This window comes from Sus scrofa, chromosome 15, assembly GCF_000003025.6.
Source record: "Sus scrofa isolate TJ Tabasco breed Duroc chromosome 15, Sscrofa11.1, whole genome shotgun sequence".
Lineage (NCBI taxonomy): Eukaryota > Metazoa > Chordata > Mammalia > Artiodactyla > Suidae > Sus > Sus scrofa.
Genome location: NC_010457.5, coordinates 53979086 through 53999118, shown reverse-complemented (window position 1 = coordinate 53999118; position 20033 = coordinate 53979086). Strand labels below are relative to the sequence as shown.

Below are 20033 nucleotides of genomic sequence, written 5' to 3'. Positions count from 1 at the left end.
GTGAAAAAATTTTAATGAAACATTGAAAACATGTTAACTTCAGGTCCTGATGTTTTTAGATTTTGAATGGAGTTTAAAATCTTGTTTTTAAATCTCAAGATTGATTAGAAATTTAATGGTAGATGTGTTGTCTAAGGAACACATGGCTTAGTTGCTATGAGTACTGCTATATGTATTTTTTTTTTATAAAAAGAATTTAAGTTGCAAGGGATAAATTAAATATAATTGAGAGCCACGAAAATTTCTTCTGTTTCTGTCATCCTCAAAACCTGTATATCCCAGTTGAATGTATAGTTTATAAAAATTATCCTTGTTTTAATTTGGTGTAATCCAGCAGTATCCAGTATCAACAGATAAGTGGAAGTGGGCTCCTAGACAAACTTGAACTGGTCACAAGAGGGATCAGATTTCACCTATTATTTGAAAACCAAGTCAGACCGATTATACTGACAGTCTCTTCGGGGAGTCTGCAAATTAAGAAGTTTATTCTGTGTGAAATTTTATATTACCCTTGCTAGATAAGGTGTAAAACTTTTTAAAAAGTACCACTTAATGAAAATTTGTAGACATCAACTACAGTGAAAATAAGGCAAGTTTTTTTACCTCTATTTCACTGACCTTGGTACCTACTGGGACATTATTTTTAAAATAATAAATGTAATTCCTTTGAGAATTTAGTGAATCGTCCACCTTAACTAATTTAAGAAGAATTAATATCTTTGCAGATAATGTTGTCTGTAAGATGATACTTTAAACTTGAAACTCTTGGAGTTTATTTAGAGAGATATTTTATCCGTATATAACAAATATTTCAGCAGCACATGATTCTTCTCACTTATATAGGATTTAAAAAAAAATAGTATAAATGATTATTCAGGCCATCCAGGAGTTTGTGAATGGAGTTTAAAATTTTGTTTTTAAAGAACAAGTTTTGTTAGGAATTAAATAGTAAAAATGTTGCCTAAGGAATTTTGTTTTAGGGGTCTAAATAGGTCCCCACATAAGAATCTTTAAAAGCCCTTTGTGAAAAATTAAGATATATAGTTAATCTTAATTTTCTAGATTAGAAAACAGAGTAATTAATTTGCATAACCAAGAGATTAAGTGAAATGCTCTTTCCTGATCACATTTTCAAAGTTCTGACCCTTATCATGGCTCCAGAATTAGATAACACTTTTGATAAAAGATGCTTTGACTATAGGCAGCCATTGGGAAATTATAGGTAGTTTTAATCATGTTTTTGAAACGAGAGTATGTCCTAAAGTATAGTATTTTTTGGGAAGCTCATGATCACACCAGTTAATTTAAACAGAAAGGTATTAATTATTGGGTATTAAATGGCTTATAGAAGTTCCCGTCAAGGCTTAACAGGTTAAGAACCCGACTAATCTCTGTGAGGATGTGGGTTCAATCCCTGGCCTCGCTCAGTGGCTTAAGGATCCGGCATTGCTGCAAGCTGTGGTGTAGGTTGTGGATGCGGCTTGGATCTGTCATGCCTGTGGCTGTGGTCTAGGCTGGCAGCTGCAGCTCCAATTTGACCGCTAGCCCAAAAACTTCCATAGGTGTGGCCATAAAAAGAAAAAAAAATTATATGGCTTGTAATGTTGTTGATAAGTTTATATTGCAAAATAGTCTGCCATGGAAGCAGCTTCCTCTTCTGTGGTCACCAAACTGTCAGTTTGGGAAGCTCCCACTGCAGCTCTTGACTCCAGACTGCACTGAATAGAGAAGTATAACAATCAGGAAGGTTTTCCTTCTGTTTGCTCTGGGAGCCACCTTTTATCATCTGTATCAGCAAAATGAATTCCTCTTGTTTTTTGGAAAGCTAGTAGCTGTATGCAAGATTCTTTGCTAACACTTGTAAAAAGCAAACATCTTTACAGTCATACATACATGCAAAAACAGCAAAGTAGCCTCTCATTACTTCCTGTGTATAGACGTCATGCAGAAATACCTCTGTTCAGTGGAACTTAAGTCACATCCAGAAACCTAGTTGAAAGGGAGTTTGAGAAATAGTGTTTGTAACTTCCCAGATTCTGTGGTAGAAGTCACAATAGAAGAAGGGTAGAATGACCCTTGAATTACAATCTGCCATATTCACCACAAATGCATTGGACAGGAGCAGTTTTTCAGAGCACCCTCTCTTCATATAGTACTGTACACATTTAAAAGTAGTACTTTGCTGTGTACTTTGGATGAAAGAGGTAGTCAGAGGGCAAAGGGAATGGAAAAAGTTCTCTGTGGAGAGTGAAGGGCGGGAGACTCATTTCATCAGAGGACAGGAGAGTTGCATGTGAAGGCCTGGCTTCCCCAGTGTTTCTAGACCTTGGTGGCTGTGAAGAGTCTCCCATTGGAATCCTCTTCACTTACAGGAAAATATCTCAAAACATCAACTGTTTAGCATGCCCCTACTCTTTCTGGTATATCTTAGTGAAGTCAAAAATGATTAAGTAAACTTTGCCAGAACACTGGGGACATAAAGCCTAGTAACAACAGCCATGCACTGGAAACTGTGAGCTGTGGCTCTGCCCTTACTGATTCCTAGCTGGGGCACACTGTCTTAACACTCATGCTTCTAATATGAGCATAAAAGCTCTAAGTAGCCAAGGTTAAATATTCCAAACATATCCAAACTTATGCACTTGGAAATGCATGTGATTTATATGTGAAATTCCTGCTATTATTTAAAACAGAAAAGGAAGACTATTTTGATTTCATATGCTTTTTTTTTTTGGCCATGCACATGGCATACGGAATTTCCTGGGCCAGGAATTGAACCCACGCCACAGCAGCAGCCCAGCCACTGCATTGACAACACTGAATCCTTAACCTGATGTGCCACAAGAGACCTCCAAGGATCATGATTTTGAGTATGTATTTATCTGTGACTTAAGTGTTCAGAGCAAGTAGGATGGATATAAAAATTTCATGGGTTTTTAAAGCTGAAATATAGTGTTAAATCCAAAGGATCAGTAAATAGTTTTGTGTTTTCTTTCTCCTGCTTAATTAAGTATTTTAAGAAACCGATTTTATTCCCAATTTCAGAGTTCCCAGCGTCTTGAAGATAAATACCGCAGTCACAGTTTCTTTGGCACTGGCAAGGATCACACAGAGAGCTGGTGGAAGGCTTTTTCCCGCCAGCTCGTAACTGAGGGGTTCTTGGTAGATGTTCCTGGGCAAAGCAAATTTGTAAAGATTTGCACCCTTACAAAAAAGGTAAACAACATAGAAGTCTGTTTGTTTGATTTAATTTTTCCTTCCTGTGCCTTAAAAGATTCTTCTTGTGTTCAATAGGGTAGAAATTGGCTTGCTAAAGCCAAAACAGAATCTCCTCAGAGACTCATCCTTCAAGCTAATGAAGAATTGTGTCCGAGGAAGTTTTCTCTACCAAGGTTCATTTTTCATTTTTTAAAAATAACATCTGAATTTTTTGTTGTTTAAATGGTTCATTGCATACCAATTTACAGGCACCACACATGATAACATCATTAAAGATAACTGTTTTCACCTACCTCTTTTAGTCATTTTGGGGGTGGGAGAAGATAGGAGAAAGATAAACCATAAAATGCTTTCTTGGCAGATAGGAAGTAGTGGAGTATAGTATAGTAGATAGAAAGCTGCTTTCCTGTTGATTAAAGCAGCAGCATTGGGCTCAGTGTTGAGGAATTGATATACCATATTTCCTTCTTACGTTATGGAAAGAGGGGAGGGAATATAGTTGTTGCCTACTTTTTAGTGTCTGTACATGTACTCAGTCATTTGTCAGGTTTTTTTTTTTTTAATTGGGATATAATTGATATACAACACTGTGTAAGTATGACATGTACCGCATGTTGGTTTGTTACATATATATATATATATATATATATTGTTCTGTGATCACAGCATTTATCATATCACTTGAGTATCGCTTCTTTTTGTGTTGAGAACAATTAAGATCTAATCTCTTAGTAACTCTGAAGTTTACAATACAGTATATTATTGACTATAATCACTTTGTTGTGCAATAGCTTAACAGTTTTTCTTCAAACTTAAAACACTTTTGAAGAGCCTTAAATCTAAACTTTAGGGGAAGATTATTTTAAAAATCATCAGTTCTAAAATATAAAAAAGATTAATATAAACTCATCTGCCTTTCTAAGAGTGCAAGTGTGATGATTCATGTTTTAGGTAATTACTTTTTAACATTTGAGATCATTTGATTTTATTGTTTTTCAGTTCTAATGCTGTATCTTCGGGCACTGAACAATATTCCTCTAATCAAGTACCAGTTGAATCAACTTCAGAGAAGAAGGTTTGCTTTTATTAAAGAAGTGATTCTTATTTATTTCATTCCGTATTGATGCAACTCCTATTTTATTTATTTTTTTCTTTGTGTTTTTAGGGCCACACCTGCGGCATATGGAGGTTCCTGGGCTAGGGGTCGAATAGGAGCTATAGCCGCTGGCTTACGCCACAGCCACAGCAACATCAGATGCAAGCCACGTCTGTGATCTACACCACAGCTCACAGCAAAGCTGGATCCTTAACCCACTGAGTGAGGCCAGGAATTGAACCTGCTTCATCATGGAGTCTAGTGAGATTCATTTCCACTGAGCCATGATGGGAACTCTGCAACTCCTATTTTAAATTTTTGTTTTAATTCCACTCAAAGAGGAAAGTGCCATATATAACAGAAAATAAAATTTGGAAAGAAAAATTATATGAACAGAACACAATATGTAATATATGATATCTGGGGTTAATAGAACAGTTAAAAGTATTTGAGAAAATACCTTATTTTTATCCTTTTAAACCTATTTTTGTAATGCATTTAGTTTGGAGTCTTTTTGTAGATAAAATAACACTTATAGTTAATGAAAAAATAAGCCTGATTTTTAAATGTTCTCACTAAAGTTTTACACACACACTTTCTTGCTTTGTTTTGGATCTTAGGTAACTATTACAGATTAAATACCCATAAGGAGATTTCCACTAATTAGAATACTGGGCTAATAGACAAATATTCTAGATTTTCTGATGAATGTTTTCTGCTTTATTAAAGTATACAGAATGTAACTGAATCATTTTTGAGACTTTGGCTCTTGCTGTCTCTCAAAGAATTATTTTGATCATATATTCAAAAATTTTTTCCTTTTGGGGCGGCAGGTGCAGCATATGGGAGTCCCCATGCTAGGGGTCGAATTGCAGCTATACCTACCGGCCTATTCCACAGCCACAGCAATGCCAGATCTGAGCCTTGTCTGCCACCTATACTCCCTGCAGCTCATGGCAATTGATGGATCCTTAGCCCACTGAGAGAGGCCAAGGATTGGACCTGCATCCTCATGGATACTAGTCGGGTTCATTTCTGTTGAGCCACAATGGGAACTCTTTGATCATATGTTCCTTAAGATTTGGAAGAACTGAGATATTTACATTTCATTTCTAACTACCTTTAGACCCTGAAAGTTGATAATTTATGAGCTTATTTTCAGATGATTTATTTGATGACTTGATTAGTCAGAGGAAAATTATCATTATGATATTTTGTATCTTATTTTTTTCATATTTTAAAGTTTTCTAAAACTCCTCTCTTTTTAAAATGTGTTTAAAAGCAGTCTAACTTGAAGAAGACATATTCTTACAAAGCATCTGATAAAATCTCTTCTGGGAGTAATACTCCTAAAAAAAGGTACAGAATTTATGTTTTTATTTTCTCTATTCACTTTATTAGACTTTTTCTCTTTCCTAAAGGGAAAGGCCTATCAAATGTTGGGTTACTTCATTAGCCAAAGAAAGTTAAAGCATAAACCTCCAGTATTAATATTATTAAAGCAGACTTATAAAGTTATAGTATTAATGTTAACTTAATAGCTAACACTTCTAGGTATTATAGTTTGCCAGGCTCTGTGTTAACTGCTAAGCATTTTATATATAACATACCTCATTTAATTCTTAGCCTGTGAATTACTTTTCTATTATTTTCCCCATTTTACAGTTGAAGAGCCTGAGGGTTAAGAAGTTAATTAATTTGTTCAGAAGCATATGTCTCATAACAGAGCTGACTTCCAAATCTATATTTGTCAGCCTCTAGAATCTAAACACTACTTAATTATACATGTATAAAATATGTATATTTCCACTTCATTTTCAAAAAAGAAAAAGATCTTATTTGTTAGAGGATTGGTAGAGAATAAAGGTAATACACCTATTGTGCTGGCAAGCTTACTATTGACTTGCTGACTTAATAAAAGTGTGGAGAATGTTCAGCATTGCAAAAGGATCTGAAGATGGAGAATTTTAAAAACCTGTCAGGACATATACACAAATTAAATGGGCCTCATTCACATACATATCAGGTGAAAGAAAAGGGTTTGCTCTCTAACAGCTTGCTCACTTAGGTAGATAACACTATCTTGAATCTGATAGAAACACTTACCGTAATACCAGTCTTCCACTTGCAAATAAATTCTTTTTGTTTGGATATGGCATATGGGATTACTATGTTTCATGTAAACAAAAGGTGTAAGGAGTGTACAAAACAATATACCCATTCAATATTCATTTAAACATTCCCTGTGTTTTTACTGGGTGTCTTCTTTCTGCCACACATTGTTCCAGACACTGGGATTCAGTGGGGAATAATAGAGACATAGTTAGTGACCCTCCTAGAGTTTGTTTGTTTTATTTATTTATTGCTTTTTGGGCCCTCACCCGAGGCATATGGAGGTTCCCAGGCTAGGGGTCGAATTGGAGCTGTAGCCACTGGCCTATGCCACAGACCCCAGCAATGCCAGATCCAAGCCGTGTCTGTGGCCTACACAACGCACGGCAATGCCAGATCCTTAACCCACTAAATGAGGCTAGGGATTGAACCTGCATCCTCATGGATGCTAGTCAGATTCATTTCTGCTGAGCCACGACAGGAACTCCCCTCCCAGAGTTTACATTCCAGTAGTATATACAGGTCAGGAAACAGGAAGTTACAGCTCCAGGTGGTAACACTTTGTTTGGAAACACACTTTGGAAGTAACATGAGGTTAAGTAGAAGTTAGGTGAAGTGAGGGGATGGGATGTTTTCTGAGCAGAGGAATGGCCCACATACTAAAACCTGAGAGCAAGAGAGGGTGTGACGTGATGGAGGAGCTCATCAGTACACTTGTAATTCCCTGGGAGAGAGAAGCAAGGGAGTGGTAAAGTTTAAGACTGGACAGTTGAATGGGGTCCAGAATATCCAGTTCCTTTCAAGCATTTCACTTGATCATAAAGGCATTTAGGAGCTAAGGAAAGGTTTGACGCAGAACAGGGACATGATCAAATTTATGATTGAGAACAGGGATTGGCAGACATTTTCCATGAAGGATCACATACTAAGTATTTTGGGCTTTGAGGGCCATGTGGTCTCAACTACAGAACTTGGACACTGTGGACCCAAAGCTGCCATAGATGATATATAAATGAACAAGTGTGGCTGTATTCCAATAAAACTTTATTTAGGGACACTGAAAATTTGAATTGCATAGAATTTTCACATGTCAAAAACTGTTCTTTTTTTGATTTTTTTTTTAACTGTTAAAAAATGGGGGGAAAAAGCCGTTCTTAGCTATAGACCTTACCAGAATAGACAGATTTGGCCCATGTACCCCAGCATGCCAACCCGTGATTGGTGCCTCTAGCTGTGGAGGAACTGGCTTGCAGGAGGATCAGAGTTGTAGAGACACAAATAGGGAGGCAGTTGCTGTGGCATTTGCAAGAGGTAATGGTAGTTTAGACGAGAGAAGTGGGCCGTGGGTGTGGAAAAAAGAGATTTGTAAGATATTTAGGAGATATAATGGTTAGGACTTAGTGATTGAAAAGATAGGTGGGGATTTCCTGTCGTGGCTCAGCGGTAACCAACCCAACTAGTATCCATGAGGATGTGGGTTCGATCCCTGGCCTCGCTCATGGATTAAGGATCCAGTGTTGCAGTGAGCTTCGTGTAGTTCACAGAAATGGCTCAGATCTGGCGTTGCTGTGACTATGGCGTGGACTGGTGGCTGCAGCGCTCATTCGATCCCTAGCCCAGGAACTTCCATATGCTGCAGGTACGGCCCTAAAAAGACAAGAGAGAGAGAGAGACAGAGAGAGATGGGTTAAGGAAAATGGAAGACTTGACTGTGACGCTTGGGTTTCTGTCTTGATTGTGGATAAGTGCTGCCATTTCCTTCACTGGGCTATGTAAGAGGAAGACAGGTCAGAAGTGTTGGATGTTTAGGGCATTAAGTTAAATTAGGAGTTCAGTGACAGACATACTGAGTTTGAGATACCCGTGGAATGGTCTAGAAGTTAATTTGCTATATATGGGCTTAGTATACAAAAGTAAGAAAGATGCTTTCACATCAATAGCTGTTGCTTTAAAGTTCATTTGAATTTTCATTAAAATAGTACAGCAGTTCCCATCATGGTGCAGTGGAAATGAATCTGACTAGGAACCATGAGGTTGCAGGTTCGATCCCTGGCCTCGCTCAGTGGATTAAGGATCCTGCGTTGCCGTCAGCTGTGGTGTAGGTCTCAAATGCAGCTCGGATCTGGGTGTTGCTGTGGCTCTGGCATAGTCCAGCAGCCTCAGCTCTGATTAGACCCTTAGCCTGGGAACCTCCGTATGCCGTGGTTGCAGCCCTAAAAGGACAAAAAACAAAAACAAAAAATAATGATAATAATAAAAAATAAATAAAATAGTACAGGTCCATGGTTTGCAAAGTCAGTTGATATTTAAAAGCATATAACAAAGATAGCAGTTCATAGCCTTTCTCAAACCCACTTTATTCTGCAGAAGCATTCACCCTCATGTCATCCAGCTGGTTCCCTGGTATTTGCCTCCATATTTCTTTTTTTCAAAAACAACTTTTAAACATATATTTTGTTAATATTTCTTGTACATTTGTCTTTGGAAGGCTGAAAAAAAGTGGGGAAAAGGCTAATAAGAAAGAGGACTATTTTTGACATACCTCATCTTGTTTTTTTTTTAATTGAAGTATATTTGGCTTACAGTAGTGTATTAGTTTCAGATATACAGCATAGTGATTCAGTATTTTTACAGATTGTACTCTGTTAAAAGATAATGGCTGTAATTCCTTGTGCTATACAACATATGTTGCTTATGTATTTTATTTTTTAAGTAAGAATATAGTTGACTTAGTGTGCTTATTTATATATTTTATACATAATAGTTTATATCTCTCAATCCCATACCCTTAACTTAACTAAGCACTCCCCTTTTCCCTCTTCCTTTTAGTACAAAACCTGTCGGTTTTGCCTATACATTCATTTGTTTTTTTGTTTTGTTTTGTTTTTTTGTTTTGCTTTTTAGGGCCACACCTGTGGCATATGGAAGTTCCCAGGCTAGGGGTTGAATTGGAGCTGCAGCTGCTGGCCTGTGCCACAGCCACAGCAACACAGGATCCAAGCCATGTCTGCGACCCACACCACAGCTCAAGGCAATGCTGTATCCTTATCCCACTGATTAAGGCCAGAGATTGAATCATCCTCATGGATCTTAGTCAGGTTCGTTAACTGCTGAGCCAGGAAGGGAACTCCCTGTATTATTTTAAAAATTCCACATAGAAGTGATGTCATACAGTATTTGTCTTTCTCTTCCTGACTTATTTCACTCCACATAGTATTCTCTAGGTCCACCTGTGTTGCAAATGGTAGAATTTATTTTTTATGGCTGAGTAATATTCCATCATATGTATATACACTACATCTTTTTTATCCATTTGTCTTTTGGTGGGTACTTGGCTTGTTTACATATGTTGGCTATTGTAAATAGTGTTGCTGTGAACACTGGGGTGCGTATATCTCTTCTAATTAGTGTCGTTTTTTTCTGGGTATATACACAAGAGTGGAATTGATGGATCATATGGCTGTTCTATTTTTAGTTTTTTGAGGACCCTCCATACTCTTTTCCACAGTCGCTGCACCAATTTTCTTTCCCACGAACAGTATGACAGGGTTCCCTTTTCTCCACATCCTCTCTAGCATTTGTTATTTGTAGACTTTTTTTTCTTCTTCTTAAAGCTGCACTTAACGGCATATGGAAGTTCCCTGGCTAGGAATCAAATTAGAGCTGCAGCTTCAGGCCTGTGCCACAGCCACGGTAACATTGGATATGAGCTAGCTGCATCTCTGACCTATGCTGCAGTTTGTGGCAATGCTGGATCTTTAATCCACTGAACGAGGCCAACTATCGAACCTGAATCCTCAAGGACACTATATTGGGTTCTTAACTTGCTGAGCCACAGTGGGAACTCCATGTTATTTGTAGACTTTGATGATGGCAATTCTGACAGATGTGTGAAGTTTCCTCCATATTTCTAAAGTGACATGCTTAGATTACTGTTTTTTGACTTAGCCAGTTTTAGAAATTTTCTGGGACATCCTATAGTGGTAGATTAGGGCTTGTCTTCCATATCCCATTCCCTAATTTCCTTTCCTTCAGTCTTTCCCCTTCCCTGGAACAGAATTATGTTTCAGTGTTTGATCATATTAATAATTTGTTTTTACATTATTATATCTACTCAAATATTGTATATTACTAAGGCTAACTGTGTTGTTACGGCTACCACTACCTTAATTTTCCTTAATGGTAATAATTATATTTTTTGTTTCTTTGCTTGTTTTTTAGTGTTCCTATTACTAGTTTTTATGTTCTCCTATTTTCAATCTCTTTGTTTACTCTCTCAGAGAGTTTCTTGACTTTATGTTGCCTCCCATCTAGTGAGATTTTAATTTTAGTTTCAAGTGTTTAATTCCTAAGAAATATTTCTTATTCTCTCTTTCTATAGCAATTTTTTTCTTGATTCATGTGTACAGGATTTCCACTTATCTCTTTGATGATATTCATTGTATATTTTGAACTTTTCTTCTGTGCACTTGTAATCTCATTCATATGCAAAACATTTTTTATTAAATAATTACTACATATATTTTTGCTTCAGAGATACCCAGAATTTTGCCAGTATATACAATAAAATTTTTTTATGAAATAATTTAAAATGTCAGTTTGCAAATAGTCCATTAGTATAAAGATTTCCATAAATACAAAGATAAAGGTAAATATAAGTATATTATTTAAAACAAATTTATAATTGTTTTGAATCACCTGATATGACTAATTCTTTGATCTGGAGTTGTCTTTCCTCATATTCAGATCTGTTTATTTTAGTGATAGGATCTGACAATTATAAAAATGAAGTCTTTACATTGTAGATTTTGAATTCTTACAACAGGGAAATTTAAAACATTTCTTAAATATCAAACATGTTCTTCTTTTTCCCCCCCAAGAGCACAAATTAAATTTGACATCTGTTATATAGGTTATTCTATATAAATTCATTTTTATAACTTTTCCTCTTTATAATTAATTCATCAGTGAGAAATGCCTCTTATAGAAACTAGTTTTCTATAGCATTTGCTGCCTAGCACCTTTCATACTATGTTATTTGCTAATTGGATGTTTTAAGTTCTTCTCTTGAGGAGTCAAAGACAAAATTACTCCTTTTGGCTTATTTTTAGTTAGTTTGATTTTGAGGAAAATTGTGAATAATTCGATTAATTCTATGCTAACGTTCCTCAACAGGCAAAAATTAGTGCTATCACAAGAAGAATTATAGATTGTATCCCTCTTGGTTAAAAAAAAAAAACATGTTATTTTGCTTCGGTGTAGATAAGGAGTCTTCTTTCAAAGCATTTGCTTCAGGAGGAGGATGGGCCAAAGCTGCTCTTAATTACACCAGTTTTGTGAAGAACTCAAATATAGTTTTAACTTTACCATTCTACGGAATATATTTGATCCAGAATGTTTAAAATCTAGGTTTTCATTTAAGTAGCAATTGCCTTCCTGGTATTGTGACAAGTAAATGTTGATCTTGATTTGGAAAGATATTCTCATTTGGCAGAAAGTGAACTTGGAGAAAGAAAAGCTTTTATTTTTTGTTTTCTTTTAAATGTTTTAGTATCATGGTGCCATCACCAAGAAAATACTATATGTCATCAGAACCTGTTATTTCAGCTCAAGAGCAGGAGACTCAGGTATGGCTTTTATAAAAAGACAGTTTTGGGGGGATAGTTATGATTCTGCATGTGCTTAAAATTCTCTTACCAGTATTTTAAAAATTGTTCTTTAGCTGTGAGTCTAAGATTTCAGTTTATTTTTCATCGTAAGGAGAAAATGTAATATCTGAATATCTAAAATAAAGGACCAGATCTTTCTAAGTACACTTTAAAAAATGTTGAGTTGTTTCTGTGTTCTTTGTTCAGACTGAGTTATATGGCAAATTGGTGGAAGCCAGACAGAAACATGCCAATAAAATGGATGTTCCTCCGGCTATTCTGGCAACAAATAAGATACTGGTGGATATGGCCAAAATGAGGTATACTATTTGCATATTTCTAGCTTATTTTATTTTGTATTTATTATTATTGTTATTATTATTTGTCTTTTTAGGGCCATACCTGCTGCATATGGAGTTCCCAGGCTAGGGGTTGAATTGGATCTGTAGCTACTGGCCTACAGATCTGAGCCGAGTCTGCAGCCTATACCACTGAGCTTATGGCAATGCCAGATTCTTAACCCACTGAGCAAGGACAGGGATCAAACCTGCATCCTCATGGGTAATAGTCAGATTCATTTCTGCTGGGCCACGATGGGAACTCCATTTCTAACTTAATTTAACAAAATAAATTTGTAAAATACATTTTTACATTACAGTGTGACTTTGTCTCCAACTGTCACATCTGAGAGGTGATCCTCAAATCTCCCACGTTGCTACAGGTGATCTCTTCACTGAGCATTAATCCCACATTTCTATATGAAACCAGCTGTTTTTAACAATCAAATCCAGTATATATAAAAGCTAACTCATTACCCACCAATCCGCTATACATGCACTTCTTGGAAATTCCCAAACTCTTCTTTCTCAGTTCCTTATTTTTGTTAGTCATACTGTCATGTTCTTAATCATATGTTTACTATTGTTATTTTTACTCTTCTTTACCTTGTCTTTCTCTTATTATACAGTCGTTAGACTTTATTGTTTAAGTGTTCCGTGTGTGTCTATGCTTTTCTCGCTCCTTTTAGTGACACCATGATAGTTCAGATCATTACCCTTGAACTATCGCAAGTCTCTAGCCAGTAAACTCTTTCTCTCTATGTTACCTGATACATGAATGCCAAATTAATCTTTATCATGTTGTATCTCTGCTTAACTAGTTTCCCACTGTCTTAACTTCTTTAGCTCATAATTCAAGGACTTCTACTTGTGGACTTAAACCTACTTTTCCATCTGAGTCACAGAATTTTAATGGTTTATCTTACCTATATTGTTTAAGCCCCTTTTCACCTTCCATATACTTATTTACAATGTTGCTTCTGCCTTGTAGTTTTCTTTTTTGGGCTGGGGAGGGGTGGCGCACCAGTGGCATGTGGAAGTTCCCAGGCCAGGGATCAAACCCACACCACAGCAGCAACCTGAGCAGCTGCAGTGACAACCCCAGATTTTTTTTTTTTTTTTTTTTTTTTTTTGTCTTTTTGCCTTTTCTAGGGCCGCACCTGCAGCATATGGAGGTTCCCAGGCTAGGGGTCTAATCGGAGTTGTAGCCGCCACCTACACCAGAGCCACAACAACTCGGGATCTGAGCTGTGTCTGCAACCTACACCACAGCTCACGGTAATGCCAGATCCTTAACCCACTGATCAAGGCCAGGGATCGAACCCGAAACCTCATGGTTCCTAGTCGGATTCATTATCCACTGAGCCACGACTGGAACTCCCCAGATTCTTTTTTTTTTTTTTTGTCTTTTTAGGGCCATACCCATGGCATATGGAGGTTCCTAGGCTAGGGGTCAAATTGGAGCTACAGCTGCTGGACTATGCCATGCCACAGCAGCAACGGATCTGAGCCGAGTCTGTGACCTACACCAGAGCTCATGGCAGCACCGGCTCCTTAACCCACTGAGCGAGGCCAGGGATCGGACCTGTGTCCTCATGGTTGCTAGTCAGATTCATTTCCACTAAGCCATGACAGGAACTCCACGACCCCAGATCCTTAACCTGTTGGGCCACAGGATAACTCCTGCCTTGTAGTTTCCTTGATTCCCCAAAACTCCTGTTAGGAAATCCTTTAAGATCTGACTTTAGCGTTATTTGTTCCATGAAGCCTTCCATGTTCTTATAGGCAAAGTGATTCCTCTCTCTGGAATTCATAAAGGACTTTTAAATGTAAATTTAAAAGATGATTCTAAGGCACTTACTACACAATGCTTTACTTCTTTTTGTGTTATTATTGGTATACTTATGTCTTCTAGATTTTAAACTATGTGATAAAGGTGTTATGTTCCTCATCTTTTTGTGTTTTCCAAAGCACCTAGCAAAATGCCTAATAAGCTCTAGGTTATCAATTAATATTTAGAAGAAATTATTTCCAAAGAATAGTTGATTGGCAGTTGTATTCATCTTTTATACTTCCATTAGAAAAATTATTCCTATTACTAAATTTCATCCAAGAGATGTTAATTTAGAGAAGAATTTTCTAGTAATATTACATCATGCTTTTATCTTATAATAATTATTTCATTAACAATAAATATTCAAAGTCCTCAGTTTAATATTCAGTGAAGATACTTAAAGGAGAAGGAGTATTCGATAGATTGGCATATTTTTAGAAGGAAGACATCATACATTCTCTTCATGTTGGACACAGTAAGAAATATTGACTTAAAAGCCTGAAGTAGACTAAGTTAGCAAGTTTATTGTTACAAGTAAAAACTCTATAAATAACCAAAGAGATTTTCTTCTGAGTTTTTTAGCTTTTAGTTGTCCTCTAAGATGTCATAAAACAGGATTACTTGCTTTATACATTGTTTGTGGTTGCTGGAAATGTTGAGTGTTAGTAGGAAGCTAAATATGAAGTCAGCTGTGTTGCTAGAATGATAATGTTTCTGCAGTTTCTTGACTTTTTATTTTAAAATTTTTTCTTAAATGGCAGACCTACTACAGTTGAAAATGTGAAGAGGATTGATGGTGTTTCTGAAGGCAAAGCTATGATGTTGGCCCCTCTTTTGGAAGTCATCAAACATTTCTGTCAAATAAATAGTGTTCAGGTAAAATATTGTGGTTTGCAGGAGCTCTAAAGCAAACTTTTTTTGGACAATTTCAAAACACACTTCAAAAGCCGCATTTTCTCCTTTAATTTTCATTTTCATGCTGGACACTTAAAAAATGAATTCAGATAGTTTCTGTAGTAAATCAGTTTTAAAAACATTTTAGTTACCTTTTTGTTTGTTTGTTTTTGGGTTTTTTTGGTCTTTTTAGATCCGTACACACAGCATATGGAGGTTCCCAGGCTAGGGGTCGAATCAGAGCTACAGCTGCCAGCCTATACCACAGCCACAGCAATGTGGGATCCAAGCCGTATCTGGGACTTATACTACAGCTCACAGCAAGGCCAGATTTTTAACCCACTGAGCAAGGCCAGGGATTGAACCTGTGTCCTCATAGATACTAGTCAGATTCATTTCCGTTGAGCCATGACGGGAACTTCAGTTACCTAAATTTTTTAATCGAAGTATAGTTAGTTGACTTACTATATTAGTTTCAGATGTACAATATAGTTATTCAATATTTTTATGTATTATACTCTCTTTTAAAGTTATTATAAAATATTGGCTATATTTCCTGTGCTGTACATTACATTCTTAAAACTTATTTATTTTATACCCAGCAGTTTGTACCTCGTAATCCCCTTTCCCTATCTTGCCCCTTCCCCCACCCCTCTCCCCACTATAACCACTAGTAATCTGATTTTTAGAGTGATACTAAAGTAGTTGTCAGTGCTACTTATATCTTTATTTTGTGGAGAGACTTTGGTTTTTTTAAATTAATTAATTTATCTTTTTAGGACCACACTCTTGGCATATGGAGGTTCCCAGGCTAGGGGTTGAATTGGAGCTGTAGCCACTGGCCTACACCACAGCCACAGCCACACCAGATCTGAAACTCGTCTGTGACCTCTACCACAGCTCATGGCAACATTGGATCCTTAACCCACTGAATGAGGCCAGGGATTGAACCTGAGTCCTCATGAATGCTAGTCAGATTCATTTCTGCTGAGCCACAACGGGAACTCCCAATATTATATTTTAGATTGATAAACTGTCTTACTTTCAAATGTAGTTTGTAGATAGAAATTAAAGCATTCATTTGTTCAGTATTCACTCCCAGGGGACAGGGGGATCAATTCAGAGGCAGTGTGGTCCACACTATAGTTTATTTTTATTCCTGTGTATTGGCTTAAAAGAAAGCCTAGGAATTTCTTGTTCTACAGCCATGTTTGTTATTAAAAATATTTTATTCAAAACTAATTCACTCTAGCCTTATTACCTTTTAAAAGCAATATGTAAAAAAACTAAAAAAAAAAAAACAAACTTCTTTTTGAGATTCTCATAAAAATGGAATTTGGGGCTGTTCCTTAGAGGTTTTATTTGCATTGTTTTTTTCCCCAGTAGCTAATGATAATGTTTCCCGAATAGCTAATGATTCTGTCATTATATTGATACTATTTTTGATCATTTGTGCTACATTTAAAATTTTCTAGACAAATGTCTTTTCAAGTGCAAAACCTCAAGAAGAACAGAAGAAAAGTCTGGTGATGAAAGATAAAGCAAGTTTACTTTCACAGTCTGAGGCCATCACATATTCTTTATTCCAAGAAAAGAAAATGTGTTTGGTAAGTGTTAGTTTCAAGTTAGAGGGGAAATTTTTAAATTTATATAAATGTGTATTTCATCAGCTTTTCCATATTAAAATTGTGACTTGGGGTAAATTTATTTTTCAAGCCTACAATATTTTATGTTGTTTCTTGTTATAATTAGTTTTAGTACAGAATGTCATTTTCTTTTTCTGCAGCTTCCTTTTGTCAATTAAGTAAAAACAGCAAGTGTAGTTTGACCATTATTATCTTACAGAGGTTGTATCAGAGGTACTGATAAGTATATTTATAGCTTAGGGATATTGGAATAGCCATATTTTTTAGACTCCTAATTTTTAAGTGGTATTAATAGTCAAAAAAATTATAAGTATATATATTCTGATAAGAAATAATCTAGGGAGTTCCCATCATGGTGCAGCGGAAACAAATCCAACTAGGAACCATGAGGTTGTGGGTTCGATCCCTGCCCATGCTCATGGGTTAAGGATCTGGTGGTGTTGTGAGCTGTGGTGTAGGTCTCAGATGTGGCTGGGATCCTGTGTTGCTGTGGCTGTGGCTGTGGCGTAGGCTGGCAGCCTTAGCTCTGATTCGACCCCTGGCTTGGGAACCTCCATATGCCACCAGTGTGGCCCTAAAAAGTGAAAAAAAAGAAAAGAAAAGAAATAATCTCAGGATACATTAAGTAAAAGTAGGAAGATACAGAGCAGCATAAAAAAATACACATAATAATGTATATGTATATATGTGCATGCTTATATAGTCACATGTCCTTGTGTATGTATAATCAATGCATAGAATATCTCTGGAAGGATGTCCAAGAAGCTAGAAATAAGTTTAAAAAAAGCAATAAACTTGCTTTTCATTTTCTCTTCTCCAGTGTAATGTTCTATTTTTTAACCAAGGTGCCCTTTAAAAAAATATGATTAATGTGAAAAATGGCTGTATTTAGTGTTTCTTGATTGTTTTGGCATGAATCCTTAGGCTGTTGTGATTTTTAAAAAATGCAAAATGGAGAGTATATCTTAGTGGAATAGGGCAGAATGTGGCTTGCCTCTAAGTTTCACTAATTGGCATTCCTTTCCTCTCTAATGTTAAGCTGGTTTGAATCAGGCAGTATGGTCCAGAGCCTGCTTTTCCTGTTTCTGTGTCTCCATCCACCAGGCTACCTTACACACTTTCAGAATAACCTTGGTTAAGGTCCAGTATAAATAAGAGTAAACAGTCCATAGCTTGTCTCAGTCGCTTAATAGATGCTGTACATAGATAGTCAAAACTCCTTAATTAAAAGTGCAAAAGCCATTACACAAGAAACCAAATAATTCCATCATATTGTATTTTTGAAACATTACATGATAAATAGGGATTTTAAGTTCAGTTTCTTATTTAAACAGTAACATCCATGTAAATGTTAAATGTCCTTGTATATACTCAATTTGACTATATATGTATATATTTATATAGTGGAACTGTATATAATTACTAAGGAAATATGCAATAGCCTCCATGTCTTCTGAATACATTATATTTTGATACTTAGCCAGGATCTGAAGTTTCATGGATTGTATTACATACTCATGGTTAAAAATATGAAGAGTGGTGTATCTTCATTTGAGTCTTTTGCTATTACCTGGTTGAGTATTACTGTGTAATATTATGGTGTAATTATCTGTACCTCCCAGGAGTCTGACAGAGTCTTGTCAGTTAACTGCAAAATTAAACATGCCTAAGGATAATTAATCAGGAGCAATAATACAATTAGTTTTAGGTAATATGATGCTGGGTATCAAATAACTCCGATATTATGCACACACATGGTGCACATTGTCTAGTAGAAAAGGGTAGACATTTAATGAAAGTAACGTAAAACCTACCTTTGAAGGATGAAAATATTGCTTTAAATGTTCTCTTCTCTGAAAGTATCAACATTCACACAAATACAGTTCAAATTCAGACTTTGAAGGTGTATTAAAAGAGAGTATCATGAAATAATTTAGACCTGAGTGACTAATTTTCTGAATGTTTAAAAGACTGTTTTAGCTAACACACATCTTAGATGGATTTGGAACTCTGTTTGTTTAAAAGCTCCATAAATATGTAACAGTGTCCTTAATTTAGCACAATTCATGTTAAATTCATTACTAGGCAAATGATGACAGCCCTTGTTCAATTGTGGTCATTATTATTTTATGAATAGAGCCAGTTTAAAGCACCTTTTAAAGTCTTCTCTAGAACCTTTTATAGAATACATTTGGAGCCTTACTTTACCACTAAGCATTTTAGGGTTTGTCTTCTTGGAAATTCACATGAAGTACCATGTATTATTTCAAGTGTATAGATTATTGAATTACAGTTTACAATATTTTTAAAATGTTGTGGCAGCTATTAGACTTACATAGAATGACTCCGCTCTGTCACTAATAGATTTTTAAAGTGAATAATTACAGAGGGGCAAGGAATGATATCTTAGATTAAAAAATAGATGATTTTTTATTCAGTACACTAAGTATAAAAAGTAGTATGATGTGAGTCACTTTCAAGAACTAGTTAAAATGAAAAATTTAAAGGAAGGTTTAGTCCAGTGTTTATTTCTCAATGAACATTTACTACCTGAAGGTTTTGGACATTGTGTTTACGTATAGGAAAGTGGAAACTTTCCAAAAACTCATTGGTTGTTTCGCTGCTACTTCTCTAGAAGAGTATAGCTGAGGAAAGGATTCTGCCTCTCACAGCCGTTGGCATGCACTTGTCCCAAGCGGTGAAAGCTGGCTACCCACTCGACATGGATCGAGCAGGCCTGACTCCAGAGGTTCAGAAGATCATTGCTGATGTTATCCGAAACCCTCATATCAACTCAGGTGATAACCACGACCCTAGTCTGCCGCTTTAATGATTAGAGTCATTGAACCCAGATGAAGTAAACAATCCACTAATTTTTTTTCCTCTCCGATAGCATTAACCCTTTATGCTACTGGGAAAACTTTAGTTTTGTAATGCTTTTTATTGTTCAATCTTTCTTCCTGTTGTCACTCAGAGGAAAGTCTGAGCCTGAGAAACTCTTGTTTTCCTTTTCGGCTTCAGATTACAACTTCCACACCCATCCCACAGTGTATTTTCATCCTCCTCTAATTTCTGCTTCATCACTTGAAAAAAACAGTCCCTGGCCCCCGACATTCATTCCCCATAGCTTACCGACTCAGTTTTTTTTCTAAATCTTTCTGATTCCCTGTCATTGGTTTCAGTGAAGTAGCCTTTCCTGTCATACAGTCAACAGTGCTGGTCACAGTGGCGTCGGGGGAATGGACA

At 36.3% G+C, this 20033-nt stretch overlaps 1 protein-coding gene across 11 annotated transcripts in view; it reads left to right on the top strand.

Moving 5' to 3' along the window:
* WRN (Werner syndrome RecQ like helicase) overlaps nt 1-20033 on the top strand; it is a 127888-nt gene that overhangs the window by 95737 nt on the left and 12118 nt on the right. For 8 of the 11 annotated variants that reach the window (XM_021075787.1, XM_021075790.1, XM_021075783.1 and 5 more), the window contains 9 exons: nt 3046-3216; nt 3295-3392; nt 4219-4294; nt 5598-5674; nt 11979-12054; nt 12283-12395; nt 15009-15123; nt 16617-16748; nt 19423-19585. In XM_021075787.1, coding sequence (XP_020931446.1) covers nt 3046-3216; nt 3295-3392; nt 4219-4294; nt 5598-5674; nt 11979-12054; nt 12283-12395; nt 15009-15123; nt 16617-16748; nt 19423-19585 — 1021 coding nt within the window. The remainder of the gene's footprint in view (nt 1-3045; nt 3217-3294; nt 3393-4218; nt 4295-5597; nt 5675-11978; nt 12055-12282; nt 12396-15008; nt 15124-16616; nt 16749-19422; nt 19586-20033) is intronic. The other 3 variants (XM_021075784.1, XM_021075786.1, XM_021075789.1) reach the window with 1 other exon arrangement.